The sequence below is a fragment of the Psammomys obesus genome, unplaced genomic scaffold (assembly GCF_907164565.1).
Source record: "Psammomys obesus unplaced genomic scaffold, mPsaObe1.curated_primary_1811, whole genome shotgun sequence".
NCBI lineage: Eukaryota > Metazoa > Chordata > Mammalia > Rodentia > Muridae > Psammomys > Psammomys obesus.
The window spans coordinates 1,659,078-1,672,075 of record NW_026596034.1 but is presented as its reverse complement, the minus strand read 5'-3'; the positions used below and the strand labels follow the sequence as shown (position 1 = coordinate 1,672,075).

At 52.3% G+C, this 12,998-nt stretch overlaps 1 protein-coding gene across 1 annotated transcript in view; it reads right to left on the bottom strand.

The window, feature by feature from the left end:
* Cacna1a (calcium voltage-gated channel subunit alpha1 A) overlaps positions 1-12,998 on the bottom strand; it is a 211,060-nt gene that overhangs the window by 75,499 nt on the left and 122,563 nt on the right. Inside the window, exons 11-19 of the mRNA XM_055620955.1 lie at positions 12,683-12,892; positions 9,179-9,291; positions 8,387-8,499; positions 8,145-8,276; positions 7,787-7,859; positions 5,621-5,738; positions 5,439-5,506; positions 2,140-2,246; positions 8-349 (exon numbers count right to left, since the gene is read on the bottom strand). Coding sequence (XP_055476930.1) covers positions 8-349; positions 2,140-2,246; positions 5,439-5,506; positions 5,621-5,738; positions 7,787-7,859; positions 8,145-8,276; positions 8,387-8,499; positions 9,179-9,291; positions 12,683-12,892 — 1,276 coding nt within the window. The remainder of the gene's footprint in view (positions 1-7; positions 350-2,139; positions 2,247-5,438; positions 5,507-5,620; positions 5,739-7,786; positions 7,860-8,144; positions 8,277-8,386; positions 8,500-9,178; positions 9,292-12,682; positions 12,893-12,998) is intronic.

Here is a 12,998-nt window from a genome sequence, read left to right as displayed (position 1 = left end):
GCCGTACGGGCCCTCCCGGCCGGGTGCGCGCTCGGGGCTGCCGGGCCAGGCGCGCCGCGCGTCGGGGTCGCGCGCGCTCTCGCGGGGTCGCGCGGTCGGGCGCAGCGGGTCGGGCGCGCGGCTCTTGTTGGTGTTGTTGTTGCGGTTCTCCTGCGGGTCCACCACGAGCGGCCGGTCCAGGTGCGTCTTGACGTCGGACCGCAGCGGGCGTGCATAGGGAGTGGGCCAGCGCTCAGCCGCTTCCCCGTACAGCGCCTCGCGGCTGGCCAGCAGGTTCTGCTTGCGCATCTCGCTGGTGCGCTGCTCCCACACTGACTTGGCGGGCTTCTGGTTCTTCTGCTGCTCCTTCCTGCAAGGCAAGGAGGGAGGCTGCTTGCCGCGCCATTCAGCCGTGTGAAGCTGGTCGGACAACGAGGGCTGCAAGCCACCCAACTCCAGTGGGTTCTTTCGACTTATATTACATTAATATGTGCATTTGTATGTGCATGTGCCCTGGCCACCGCAAGTATGTAAAGGTCAGAGGGCAACTATTTGCAGTCAGTTCTCTTCTTCCACTATGTAAGGCTGTCTGCTGTGGTGGGACGCACCTGTGCCTGAGGAGCCATCTTAAGGGCTCTTTCGGATTAGGCTAGTTTCCCACCTCCGCTATGAAGATGCGTCCACTGGTGGGCTAATGTCCGAATGGACTTATGAGAAGTGCCAGAAACTTTAGGAGGTGGGTTCTACCAGAAAGAAGTTAAGTGTTGAGAACCTGCCCCTGAAGGGGATATTGGGCCCTTGGCACCACCTTCCTTCCCTCTGCTCTAACACCTTGAGCTGAGCAGTTTGGCTCCACTATGGGCGTCCATTAAAATGTTCTGCCTCACTACAGGCTTCCATGGTTTCAGCAGCAGCTCCTGTCTAGAGCCTACCAGTGAGGGACTGGGTGTGTGGCTCAGTGGTGGGTTCTATCCCCAGTGCCAGAATGAATGAATGAACAAATGAACGAACAAACGAATAACTTAAATGGCAGCACATGAAGCCTTTTCTGGTATTTTCCTTCTGGGCTGCGAGCAGCTGGGGTTAGATAGGAGTTGTGGGCAGCACTGGAGGAAATCCTCTCTCATTAGCTGGGCGAGCACTGGCCCTGCAGAAGTCTGCCTGGCCATAGCCACCTCCCTTGGCCATCAGCAGAGGTGTGGCTCTGAATGTGGCTGTCTGTGAAGCTCCCTTTAAGGAATACACTTTCGCTGCCACTGCCTCCGACCCGCCAGTGAAGTGTTCCTCTCTGCCTTTAGAATCTGGCTGGAATCCAGCTGCACCCACTGCCCTGCCCAGCCCTTATCTCTTTTTCGTGGGCCAGCCCAGGTTCTTGAATCTGATCTTCAGAACCATATAACCACACCACCCCATAGTCTGTTACCCCAAGGAATCTGGCCTTGACACTCCACTGCTCAAGAACTCTCTTTGGCTCTTATGTAATTAGGGGCAACAACTCTGGACCAAAGGCCCACAAGGCCTTGGCTATTCCTATCTCCTCCTTGCTTTTTTCTCTAAGCCTGCCTCTTCACCCACTCTTTTTCAGCCATGTTAGTCTCTTTCCTACCTATTCTTGAAATACCCCTGCCTCAGAGTCTGGCTCCTCTCTCATTTCCTTCAAGTTTTGTTTCCTTTTAGGTGAGACCTTCCTTAACTTGTTTGTTGCTTTCTGGAGACAGGATCTCACTATGCCTGGTCTGGACATGGCTGTCCTTGAATTCACACAGATCTGCCTGTCTCTGCCCCCAGAGCAAGGAGCATACCACCACACCTGGCTCTAAAGTAACTTCTGGGGCTGGAGTGAAGGTTCCTCAGCCCTCATTCCCTGCTCTGTGCTCAGCTGCTCCCAGAAGGCTCCACAGCGTGCAGATTACTCCTTGTCTCACTTACTATTCATTATCTCTCTGACCTGAACAGCTACACAAGTGTGCCGCCCCCACGTGGATGCTGCTTTCCCCGCAGTTACAACAGGACCAGGTGCAAAGTAGGTGCTCATTAAATACTGGGTGAACGTGGGTGAGAGGCAAAGGCGCCTACCTCTCCCAGGCTCAGCAGTTGGGAGCCACCCCAGCCCTCCCCAAATCCTTGCCTGAGTGGCACCCGAAGCTTGGGGACACTTACACGGCTATGGACATGTTGGCCGCAGACAGAGGACTCACTTCTGCTACCTCCTTGGCTTTCTGTAGTGCCAGTTTCTGGTTGGCTGCCTCTTCCTCTTCTTGTTCATCCTAGAAGGCAAATGAGGTTCACAAGAACAGGCCTGGGGGCCCACCTTACACCTCTATGCCAGCCAGGGGCATATGTGAGGCACTGAAAAATAAGTTTGGCCTGGACCTTAACCAGTTGGAAGCAAGATCCCCAGTCAGACTGGGCGGGCGGCGAAATGTACTGCCACTCCTGTGTACAGGCTGGCTCTCCAGCCCATTAACCCTTTGGAGCCCAGACTCGTCTGGAACTTGAGATGGTCCTGGCCCAGACCTCCTCAGTGCTAGAGTAACAGGCACCCGCAAGCATCCTGGCTCCTCTTACCTCATTTCTCCAGTCTCCTTACTGGTGTTGGAGCGGACTCTAAGGTTTTGTGCTAGCTAGAACAGAGCTGTCACTGGGCTGCACCGCTAATCCCACATCTGTGGGTGTCCTGTGCTTTTCAAGCTGCCTAAATGCTCAGAACCAGCTCCCCTAGGCATCGGGTAGCCCCAGTGGCAGTGCCATAGCTTGTACTCCAACTGTCAACAGCCCAGAGAAGGCAGTCTGGGCTCTATAAGATCTATCCTCAGCACCTACTATGAGAAGGTGGGGAGGAAGGAGTGGGCTTATAGCTTCAATCCATGGCCTAAACGGTTGGGGACATGAAGTCCTTTAGCTCTGTCAGAAAAGCCATTAGTGTTTGGTGCAGGCCGTCAATCCCAGCACTCATGAGGCAGGTGGACCTCTGTGAGTTTGAGGCCAGCCTGGTCTACAAAGTGAGTTCCAGGCCAGCTAGGGCTACAAAGTGAGCCTCTGCTTTAAAAAAGAAGAGGAGGAGGAGGACTAAAAACCACCAATGGAAAGACAAGGAAGAAACAGATAAAACAACCCCCCAAACACACCAATGAGAGGCGCCACAGTGGTGTTGCAGGGTAGCTGCCCCCGCCTTCTGAGTCCCCTGGTCCCAGAAGTAACCTCCACTTTAGAAACTGTCAGTGACAGGAAGCAGAGCTTCCCCTCTCCTGACACCATGCCTAGCATCTTTTGGAACCTGGTCCTCAGAACATCGCCTCAGAACACTGAGAACGCAGGGTCCCAGGCCCGTGGCGGCACTTGCAGCCCCCGGGCTGCCTCCAAGAATCTGTATTTTCAGGAGCTCTTGGGTCGGTGCAAAGCACATTCAGGCTTAAACATCTCATGTGCAGTGGAGAAAAACCACAAGTTTCAGATTCATATAGCCTGGGTTTCGATTCCAACCTTACCACTTACTGCTTGACCTTCGCAAGTCTCTTAACTTCTCTGTGTCTCTCCTTTATCTCCTATACTTCCAAGACTCCCTGACTCATCTCACCACACTTTTCAGCACCATCTGACAAACAGTTGTTTTACAAATGCATCTGATTTCTGGATGCCTCCACAGCCTGAATCCCTGTTTCTCCAGGCCAGGGATCTGTGTCTGTTTTGTTCACTGCTATGTCCCTGGCTTCTAGGCTGTCCTCTCTGTGGGTACTCAATACATGATTGCTGGATGAGGTGTGGTCTGTAAAATGGGGCTCAAACGTCTTTCCTTGCTTGAGGTTTACAGCTGTGTGACCGTGTGTACATGGACAAAGGGGAAGATTGGGGTCGGCAGGGGAAAGGCCTCCTTCACTTTGGAGTGTAGCTGGTCTGTCTTCCCATGCCAGCCTCCTGTATCTTGGATGAGCTCACGGCTGGATCGGTCTGTAGTGACACGATGCCAGCCAGCTTCATGGTGGCTGAACTCTTGGCTTCCTGCCTGGGGTGGGAGACTTCCGCTTTTCCCTGCCGGAGGTGGGGCCGGGAAATTCTCCCTCCCTCCTGCCAGGGACGACAGATGGAGGGTTGGCAGCCCCTACGCTGTAGCTCCAGCGACTTGGGTTCTGAGGCACCGGGATGATGCGGTGAAGCCGAAGCTGGGGGAGGCTCCAGAAATGCTGCAGGTATTGTGTATTTCTTTAATTCTGCGGAGCCAGCCATGATGGTCCCTGACACTTCAAGACTGCACAAAGCACAGTTTCCCTGTTTTTCTTCTCCCAGGCAGATGTGCCATCTCTGGGCACTCAGCCTCCACTGCAGTTTCCTTTGTGGAAACCCTGCTCACGGGCTGTCCCTACCAGGGGCATGAGCTGTGCTGCTGAAAGCAGTGCTACCTCCCCTGTGCCTGACTGACGTGAACCTGACGGCATCTAGGATGCCTGAGGCTGCCTCGAGGGACAGTGATGCCAGTTTGTCCCCAGATAATTCCCCATCACTGAGTATGAATGAAACCTGGGCTTCATCTCATCCAGTGGCTTTTCCTCTTCTCTGCCCTTTGCAGGGTCTTGTCTTTGGTCTCTCTCAGTTCCTGGTGTATGGCACATGCATCCACCTTCCCTGGCCTCAGTTTCCCCACATGTGAGAAGACAGGCTATCTTTGAAGGGAAGACAGGCTCTTGCTATGTAGCATACGTAGCCTGGTCTTAGACCTGCAATTCCCCTGCCTCAGCTCTGTGCTCACAGATGTGCACCTCTAGGCCAGCTGCATGACACTCTTAAGTAGTGGCTGTAGATGTCATACCATCTGGGACAATGGACTTTGCCTTTCTGACCCTCAGTTTCCCTTTCTCCAGGCAGCAGTGCCTGTCCCTGAAGCACAGTTCTTTAGCGTTGTCTCTTGGAAGGCCACCCCGAGGGCATTTCATCCGGCCAGCTCCTCAGCACAGGGTCACAGGGGGACCACATGCCCTGAGAATCGTTCTCTGCCTTCCCAGGCAGCTAACCTCTGGGCATCCTGTCTCTCACCTTCTATCAACTCTCTCTGGCAGGCTCCTATCCCCTGGCAGGAAGCCAGAGGGAGGGTGAAGTGGGAGGCATTCCGGGTCACTGTATCTAGCCCAGCTTTGGTTCACAGAGGTCACAGAGTCTCTGTTCTGGCTCTGCCTGCCACCCTCCCAAGTGACTCCTTGCCCCATCCTTTGGTTGGTAGTGGTGCCCATTATCCTGGAACACCTTATTCCTCAAGCCCCTTGGGTGTAGTTGGCTATCTGTCCTCAGTAGGCACCTTGCTGTCCCCTTCCCCTTCCAGCTATAAACTGGCTTGATTAGGGATGGCATGGCTCCAGGAGAGGTGCCTAGTGCTCCCATCCCCAGCAGGAGCCCTGATGCAGCCCCCACATCCCTCCAACCCCCGCTGTCATGATCTGCCATGAGCAGGTGGTTACTGTGTCCTCCACCTTGGTGAGCTCCTGGGCATTGGCCAGGTTGTCCACTGCGATAGCCAAGAACACATTCAGCAGGGTGTCTGTGTGCCGAGTCAGGGAAAGCAACTGACGGAAGCACACTGTCCAGAGCCTGGGCATCTGGGTCCCTTCTGCTCCACCCACACCCAGTCTGTCCCTGGTCCCATGAAGGATACAGTTCCCGAAGAGGGTGAGGACGATGAAGTAGATGGAGAACACCATGCCTCCCTGCACGCCCCCCTGAGACTTGATCCCATCGTACATGACCTCGTTCCAATCCTCGCCAGTCAGGATCTGAAAGACAGGGACAAACACACAGCCAAACCTCTCTCAGCCACCAGCTTGTTGGAACCACAGCTGAGGCCGTGATCCTTAGCCAACCCTAGCCTAGGTCTTGAGCGACCTCTTGTGAATTCCCATCTCTGAACTGTGCCTGGGAGGGGCGTTCTCAACTTGACTGTGGGAAACAGAGGACTTGGGTGTTTCATGGCTTGCTGTTGTCCTCTCTTCTCTGATGTGACACAAGGGTTGGCTCTGGGCTGAATGGGTGTCTGTCAAGCTCTGAGACAGAAACTCAGCTCTCAGTGAGGTGGCCTTTGGCAATTTAGGAAGACCCTGTCTCAAACAATCAACAATTTTAAATGGCAGGGGTCCTAGGGAATAGAGCTTGGTGGCAGAATCCTTGCCTGGCTTGTCACTTGGCAATGGTTATGGGACCTGTGAGAAGTAACTGGGGTGACATGAGGTCATGAGAGTGAAGCCTTATGGTGTGAGGTTCCTGCTAATATAAGAAAGTGAAGGAGAAGAAGGAGGAGGAGGAGGAGGAAGAAAAGAAAAAGGAGAAGGAGAAGGAGGGAGAGGAGGAAGGGGAGGAGGAGGAGAAGAAGAAGAGGAAGAAGAAGAAAAAGAAAAGGAGAGTGGAGAATGCTGGGATGTAGCTCAGTGATAGAGCACTTGCCTAGCATGCACGAAGCCTGGGGTTCTGTCCCCAGGACGACATAAACCAGGCATGGTGCTTGTACCTGTCATCACAGCACTAGGGAGGTGGAACATTCTAGAATGTTCCTCTGCTGGCCAGGCTTCTATGCCTGGTACTGTTGGGCAAGGGTGGGTCATTCCCTGGGAGGAGCACTCCTGGCCTCCCATCACTGCAGCATGCCACTGTCATTCGCCCACCCCAACTAGGTCTGACCATCAGCAGTGTCTGCAGACAATGCCCTGTGTCCTTGGGGGGACTGAAGCCCCCTGGAACTTGGCCCTGTTCACCATCCATTCTCTGGCTGAGGGTATTGCTTTGTATCTGTGCTCTCTCAAGCCAGCCTTGCAGCCTTGTTTAGAAATGGTCGGCCTCTTTAAGAAAAGGAAGGATGAAGGCCAGTCTCCAAGCCTCAGTGTAGGTGCCCCAAGAGGATGCAAGCCTCCTTGTCCTGGAGCATGTGGAGACACTTGCTTTGACGACTGGTAACTATCAATCAGGCCTTTCCATTTTGGTTTTGTCTTGTTTTGGATGGGGTCTCATAGCCTGGCCTTGAGCTGCAGGTCCGACAGTCTCAGCCTCCTGAGTGCTGGGATTACAGGTATGTGCCACTACCCTGGGTTCTCTGTTTTTTTCTTTTTCCCTCCCTCCTCCCTCCCTCCCTCTTTTCCTCCATCTCTACCTACCCCCTCCCTCTGCTCACTGTCTTTCTCTTTCCTTCCAACAGTGTCTCATGTAGCCCAGGCTGACCCTAAACTCATTATATACCGAAAATAACCGTGAACTCCTACATCCTCTTGCCCAACCTCCAAGTCGTGTGCATGATGCCCAGGCAACTTCACTGGCTGTATTCTGATACTTAAGTAGCTGGGGTCCTGCAGACCCTGGAGGGATGGTCTTGCCCTGGGGAAGCCAGTTCCCTAGAGATGGGGAAGAATCTTCTCCTGTAGAACAGCTCACCCTCACAGCTCTGTTGGGGTTCTCCTTCCAGTCACTACAGCAGTGGGCAGGTGCTCCCCGCCACCACCTCCTTCCCATAAGAACTTCAAGCAAGGCTCTTTTGTAACCCAACTGGCCTAGGTGTGTGGTCCTGTATAAAACATATGGGTGACAAGCTAACCTCTCTCTGCTGTAGGTGTGTGTGTGTGTGGGGGTGTCTGGATGTACCTGGGCTGTAATCTGGGGCCTCATATGTGTTAAACAAATGCTCTAGCACTGAGATGCATTCCCAGCAACAATAAAAACAAGCATTCTAAAAATGGGAAGGGGAAAGGGAAGAAATGACGGAATTCAGGTGTGCTCCTGGGCTCTGCATGGCCCCTGTTGTGTGGTTAGGAGCTTGCATCAGGGCTGAGGAAGTTCATACCTGAAACACAGTCATTATTGCTGCTGGAAAAGTGTCGAAGTTGGTGGGAGGAGTCCCCTCATCAAAATTAAACCTGAGGAGAGCAAAGACATTTTATGTTAGACCTCCTGCTCTGAAGGCCTGGCTCAGCTTCTGGTTTCCATGGCAATATCTAGAGTATCTCTGTTCCCCAGGAGGATACTGTATCTGGTACCCAGAAACGCACTGCCCTATATGACCATTTGTATCCTGAGGACAAGACACAGGATGGAGGTCAGCTCGAAGAGGACGTGCACGTGCGTGTGCATGTGCGTGTGTGTGTGATGGAGACTGAATACGAGTTCTGGGTTAGAAGTCCAAGACAGCAGGCAGTACTTACTGGCCACCAAACAGCTGCATCCCCAAGAGGGCAAAGACAACGATAAATAGGAAGAGGAGGAACAACAGACTTATGATGGACTTCATGGAGTTGAGAAGGGAGACAACCAAGTTTCGGAGAGATGCCCAGTACCTGCCGACAGAAGCCAAGGTGGAGGTCAGACCGGGGGTATGCAGGCTGGCCAGGCACCCTCCCTCCCCCTTATCCCCTCATCAGAGTGCTAAGAAACCTCAAAGACTTACTTTGTGACTTTGAAAATACGCAGTAACCTGAGAGCTCGTAACACGCTGATTCCGAAGGATGTGCCAGGTTTTATGACAGCCCATATGACTTCAAAGATGCTCCCAATGATGACCTGCAGCAGACAGCCCAAGTCATGGCTGGCCTAGGACTCCCACCCATCCCCTCGGGGGTACACAGTGGTGTGTCTGCCTGGAAGGTCTGCATGGGCTGGTGTTTATGGAAGTTTATTGGAAGTCTATGAAGCTGTTAAGAGGTAGTGCCTGGCTGGAGGACCTCTGTCCCTAGGGGTCAAAATCCTCTCCTCCTTTAGGTTGTTTCTGTCAGGCTTCTTTGTTTTAGAGACAGGGTGCTGGATTAAAGGAATGTGCCACCAAGGCCTGGCTGCCTTGAGTTTTTAAAATAGAAATTAGTTCCATTATTTCCCCACTCACTGCAGAATTGCTGGGTTTTCCATGTCTATGTCTATTTTTTTTTTTAAAAGACATTCTAAGTTGTCCATACTGGTGACAGCAGCTGTGTGTTCTATGTGCCCCCTCCCCTTCTTTCTCCACTCACCTCACATCCAGAGGAAACCTCACTACTACTATTAGTAGTAGTAGTATTTATTAGTATTAGTATCAGTATTAGAAAGGCATTCAGGCTACCCTGGACTCACTATTCTATCTTTAACTCAGGTACTAGGACGGCGGGCACAACCCACATCTGGCTCCCTCCACTGTGATACGAGCCCCCAGGTGTCAGCCCTGCTGATGAGATCCAGAACAAGAGGCCCGAGAAAATGCAGTACTCACCCCACAGTCAAAGCAGTTGAAGGAAGAGTGGAAGTAAGGCCGCGTCCCAAGCCCATACATTTTTATAAACATTTCGGACATAAAGAGTCCTAAGAAAATGAATTCTGCATAGTCTGGAAGGAAAAGGAAGAATTGTGGGTTAGGCTGTAGCAAAGGCCCATGTCTCTGCTTTTCTCCTGTGTCTCCCAGGCAGGCATGGAGGCAGAGATGATACTCTGTATATCATAGCCAATGACTATGCAAGGATTCTTTCCCATGGCCTGTTTCTCTTCTGCAACAGAACAGGACCAGCTGCCTGCTATCTTCCAACCAACCAACCAGTGGGCCAGTCTTAAAAGAGTGAGAAAAGGTCTTGTAGGCATTCATTGAATAGTTTTTTTATCCCGCTTTAAAGAGGAAAGTTGGGTGTAGGATACTGCTTTGGACCAAGTTTTTGTGTTGACTGAACAGCAAGCAAAGGAAGTGTAAAGAAAGGAAAGGCTGTGGATTCAAAGCAATTTCTACAAACTTCAAAATTATGGCTCCAGAGATAATTCTGTTTGATGATTGCCATGGTTCGAATGCCTGTGCTCCCCTCTGGAAAATCTGTGATAATTTGCTTTTTGAGACACAGGGTCTCACTACATAGTCCTGGCATTCCTCATAGACCAAGTTGCCCTCAAACTCAGAGATCTGCTTGCCTCTGCCTCCCTAGTGCTGGGATTAAGGGTGTGACCACCACACCTGGCCTCTAAAACCTATGCTGAAAGGTATTCCCCAAGGGAGCAGCTCCCATGGTCTATAAAGCCGTTAGAACAGCGAAAGATGGCTGAAGGAGAACCAAGTCTTAGAGCCCCGTGAACAGCACTGGATGTGCCTATAAGGGGGCTTTGATGTGGGAGTTCATCTTCTGGCCTGTCATGAGGACATGCTAGCATCCTTTCCAGAGGACACAATACTGAGGGCAGAGAACAACTTTCCAGTAGAAAACCAAGCCTCCCACGAATGCCACAGGTACACTATCCAGGCTGTAGAAATTCAAGAAAGGAAATGTCTGTTGTTACCAAATCACCTAGCCTCAAGCATTTTGTTATAGTATTGTGGTTTGGCTAAGATGACTGTCAAGAGCCCTAGTCAGGTCATGCTTTAAGGGGTGGCTTTTGAATTGATTACCAAATATCCCTCATTGTCATTTCTTGCCAAACTTCTCTTGATTTGTAGGATTCTCAGAAGCTACTTGTTTTGGGGAGAAACTCTTGAGTGTCTAGGACAGAGCATCCAGGGAAACAGATCTGCCTATGATGTCTGGTCCCTCTGAGCCCTAGCAGGGTGGCTCTATGAGGACGAAAGTCTCTGAGGTGCTTCCTCCCTAGTTACTATGGAAACTCGGGGGATAGTAACACATAACACCGGAGCACTGGAGAACCATAGGAATGGTCAGACACACCCTCTACCGGGTCCAGACACAGATCAGAGACCCAGGTGCTCATTTCATTGGTTCAAGAGACTCTCTTGTTCTGATTTGGATTTTTCTGAAACTGAGCTACATCTTCCAGTCACACTGCTTCGTTCTTTGTTACTCATAGACTGCTTTAGGACTGAAGACCTTTGATCAATGAATTATAGTCTGGACCTGCCTAGGGGGAGGACAGGCATTGAGACTTCAGAGACTCCATCTTCAGATCCAGCTCGGATTTAGGAACACAACTGCCTGGGTTCAAATTCCAGATTCATCCCTTACAAGTTGTGTGACCTGGGAAAATTTCCTCCACCTGTCTGTCTCTATTTTCATAACTGGAAAACGGGGCTAACTGAAAGATGTCCAGGCAGGAAGCCCTAATCCCCTGTTTCCTTAACCAGGACAGACTGCAAGATGATTAGCGGAGGAAAATAGACGAGTGAAAATAGCCTGCAAGAAGAGCTCATGACGGGGAAGAAAGAGCCCTCATTATCACGGCTCCGGAGGGACCAGATGCAGCTTTGCAGCTTGGAAGCAGGTCATGCTCAGAGAAAGAACAGTCCCCTTGGGGTGTCCTGTGGGGCCAGACAACAGGCCTGGGGACCGTGGAGGTTCAAGGAAATAGTCCCTTGGACTAGAATTTGGGCCTTTCTAGGTCAAAGGCATAACCATCCTTCTAGTTGTCCCAGGCCTCTGAACAAGGGCTTTAAACAGAAGGCCAACAGCTCCAGGAGGAGGCAGCCAGCAGGCCGCTCTCAAGGGGCCTCTAGGGGAGAGCAGGCCAGCCACGCCCATTAGGCCCACACCTTCTTCTGTTGACTCCTTACAGTTTCCAGTCCTGGGGCTCCCACCTTCCAGTGTCCATGCTCGGTTTAGGCAGGTCCAGAAAAATCTGGTGTGAGCATGGCTCCGTGGTAGAACCCCTGCCCACTACGTGTAAATCCCTGAGTTCTAACTCTAGTGGGAGGAAGAGGCTGTCACTGTCTGCCGGGCACTTGCGGTTCTAAGGTTCCTGACTTGAAAGTGGGTACCACACAGACATTCTGAGCAGCGCTCTCTACGCCAGACACAAGCCACTGCCTCTGTGCGGCTCTCCTGTGGTCTGCCTCTTCCCTCCTCCGCCTGCACTTGAGCAGTATTCCTGTGTCTCCTTTAGAAACAGTAGCCTGACTGCCCAGCTTTGGGCTCTCGGGACTGTGAGAAAGATGGGCTGGGCAAGGCTGGATTCGGGGACACAGGTGTCCCTGTCCAAGGCTCATGTCCCAGGACACTGGATTATAGAGCAGGAACACTGGGAGCTGGTGAGGGGCTCTCAAAGGGGGGGGGGGCAGTGGGAGGTTCTTAGGACACTGGCGGTGCACCTTGCTGCCTGTCTGTCTTGTCTGTCTTTCACTGTCTTTATCTCACTGTCTCTGTCTTTGCATTTATATCTATCTCTTCCTGTCGCTCTTCTCTAACTTTCTATGCTTTTTCTTTTTTAGACTACTGTATGTGTGTGTATGTGTGTGTGTGTGTGCAAGCATGTGGCATAAGCTTGTGTTTGTGTGTGCATAAGTGTGCACACACGTATGTGCCCAAGGATGTGTGTGCATCTGTGTATGTGTGCTCACATGTCCATGCCACAGTGCCCCTGTGGAGTTAGAGGACTTCTGGGAATCTGTTTTCTCTTTCTACCTTGTGGGTTCCGGAAATCAGCTCAGGTTTCCAGGCTTGACACCTGCGTGCGCCATTACCCACTGAGCCACCTGGCCAGTTCCCGTTCATCTCTTTTCTCTTTGTGATGTCTGTCTGTGTGCATGTCTGTCTCAGCTCCTGGCTGCAGGTTTGGCCACAGCTCCGGCATGCGCTCCTCCATCCCCACGTCACTCACCCTGAGCTTCTGCCCGGAGCTAAGCCAAAGCTGAGCTTTGATCCTGATAAACCCTGAGCGGAAGAACCCTTTTGCCTTTTTGGCCTAGCCGCCTCAGGTCTTCTACTTAACACGGGCCTAGCGAGGCCTCCGCCTTGGGAGCAACCGTGTGGCCCCTGTCCAGCGGCAGAGGCAGAGGTCTGCGAGTGGCACTCACAGAGGAAGTCGGAGAGCCACTCAGGCTGGTTGTAGTGGACGATGGCGACGCACAGCGTGTTGAGGGCTACCAGACTGAGCACGGTCCAGTAGAAGGCCTGAGTTTTGACCATGCGGCGGATGTAGAAACGCATCCTTCTCTCCTTTTTGTGAAAAAAGGTCGAGTTCTCCAGCTTGGCACTTTTAATGCTGGCTCTGGCGAAAGGTGACCCTGCCAGGGAAAGGATGGAGAGGGCGAGAATCAGGATGGTCCTCGGTGTGGAAGCCACACGGGAGGGCTCTCGGGAGCTGGGCGCCGCACTGCAGAGTCCCAGTGT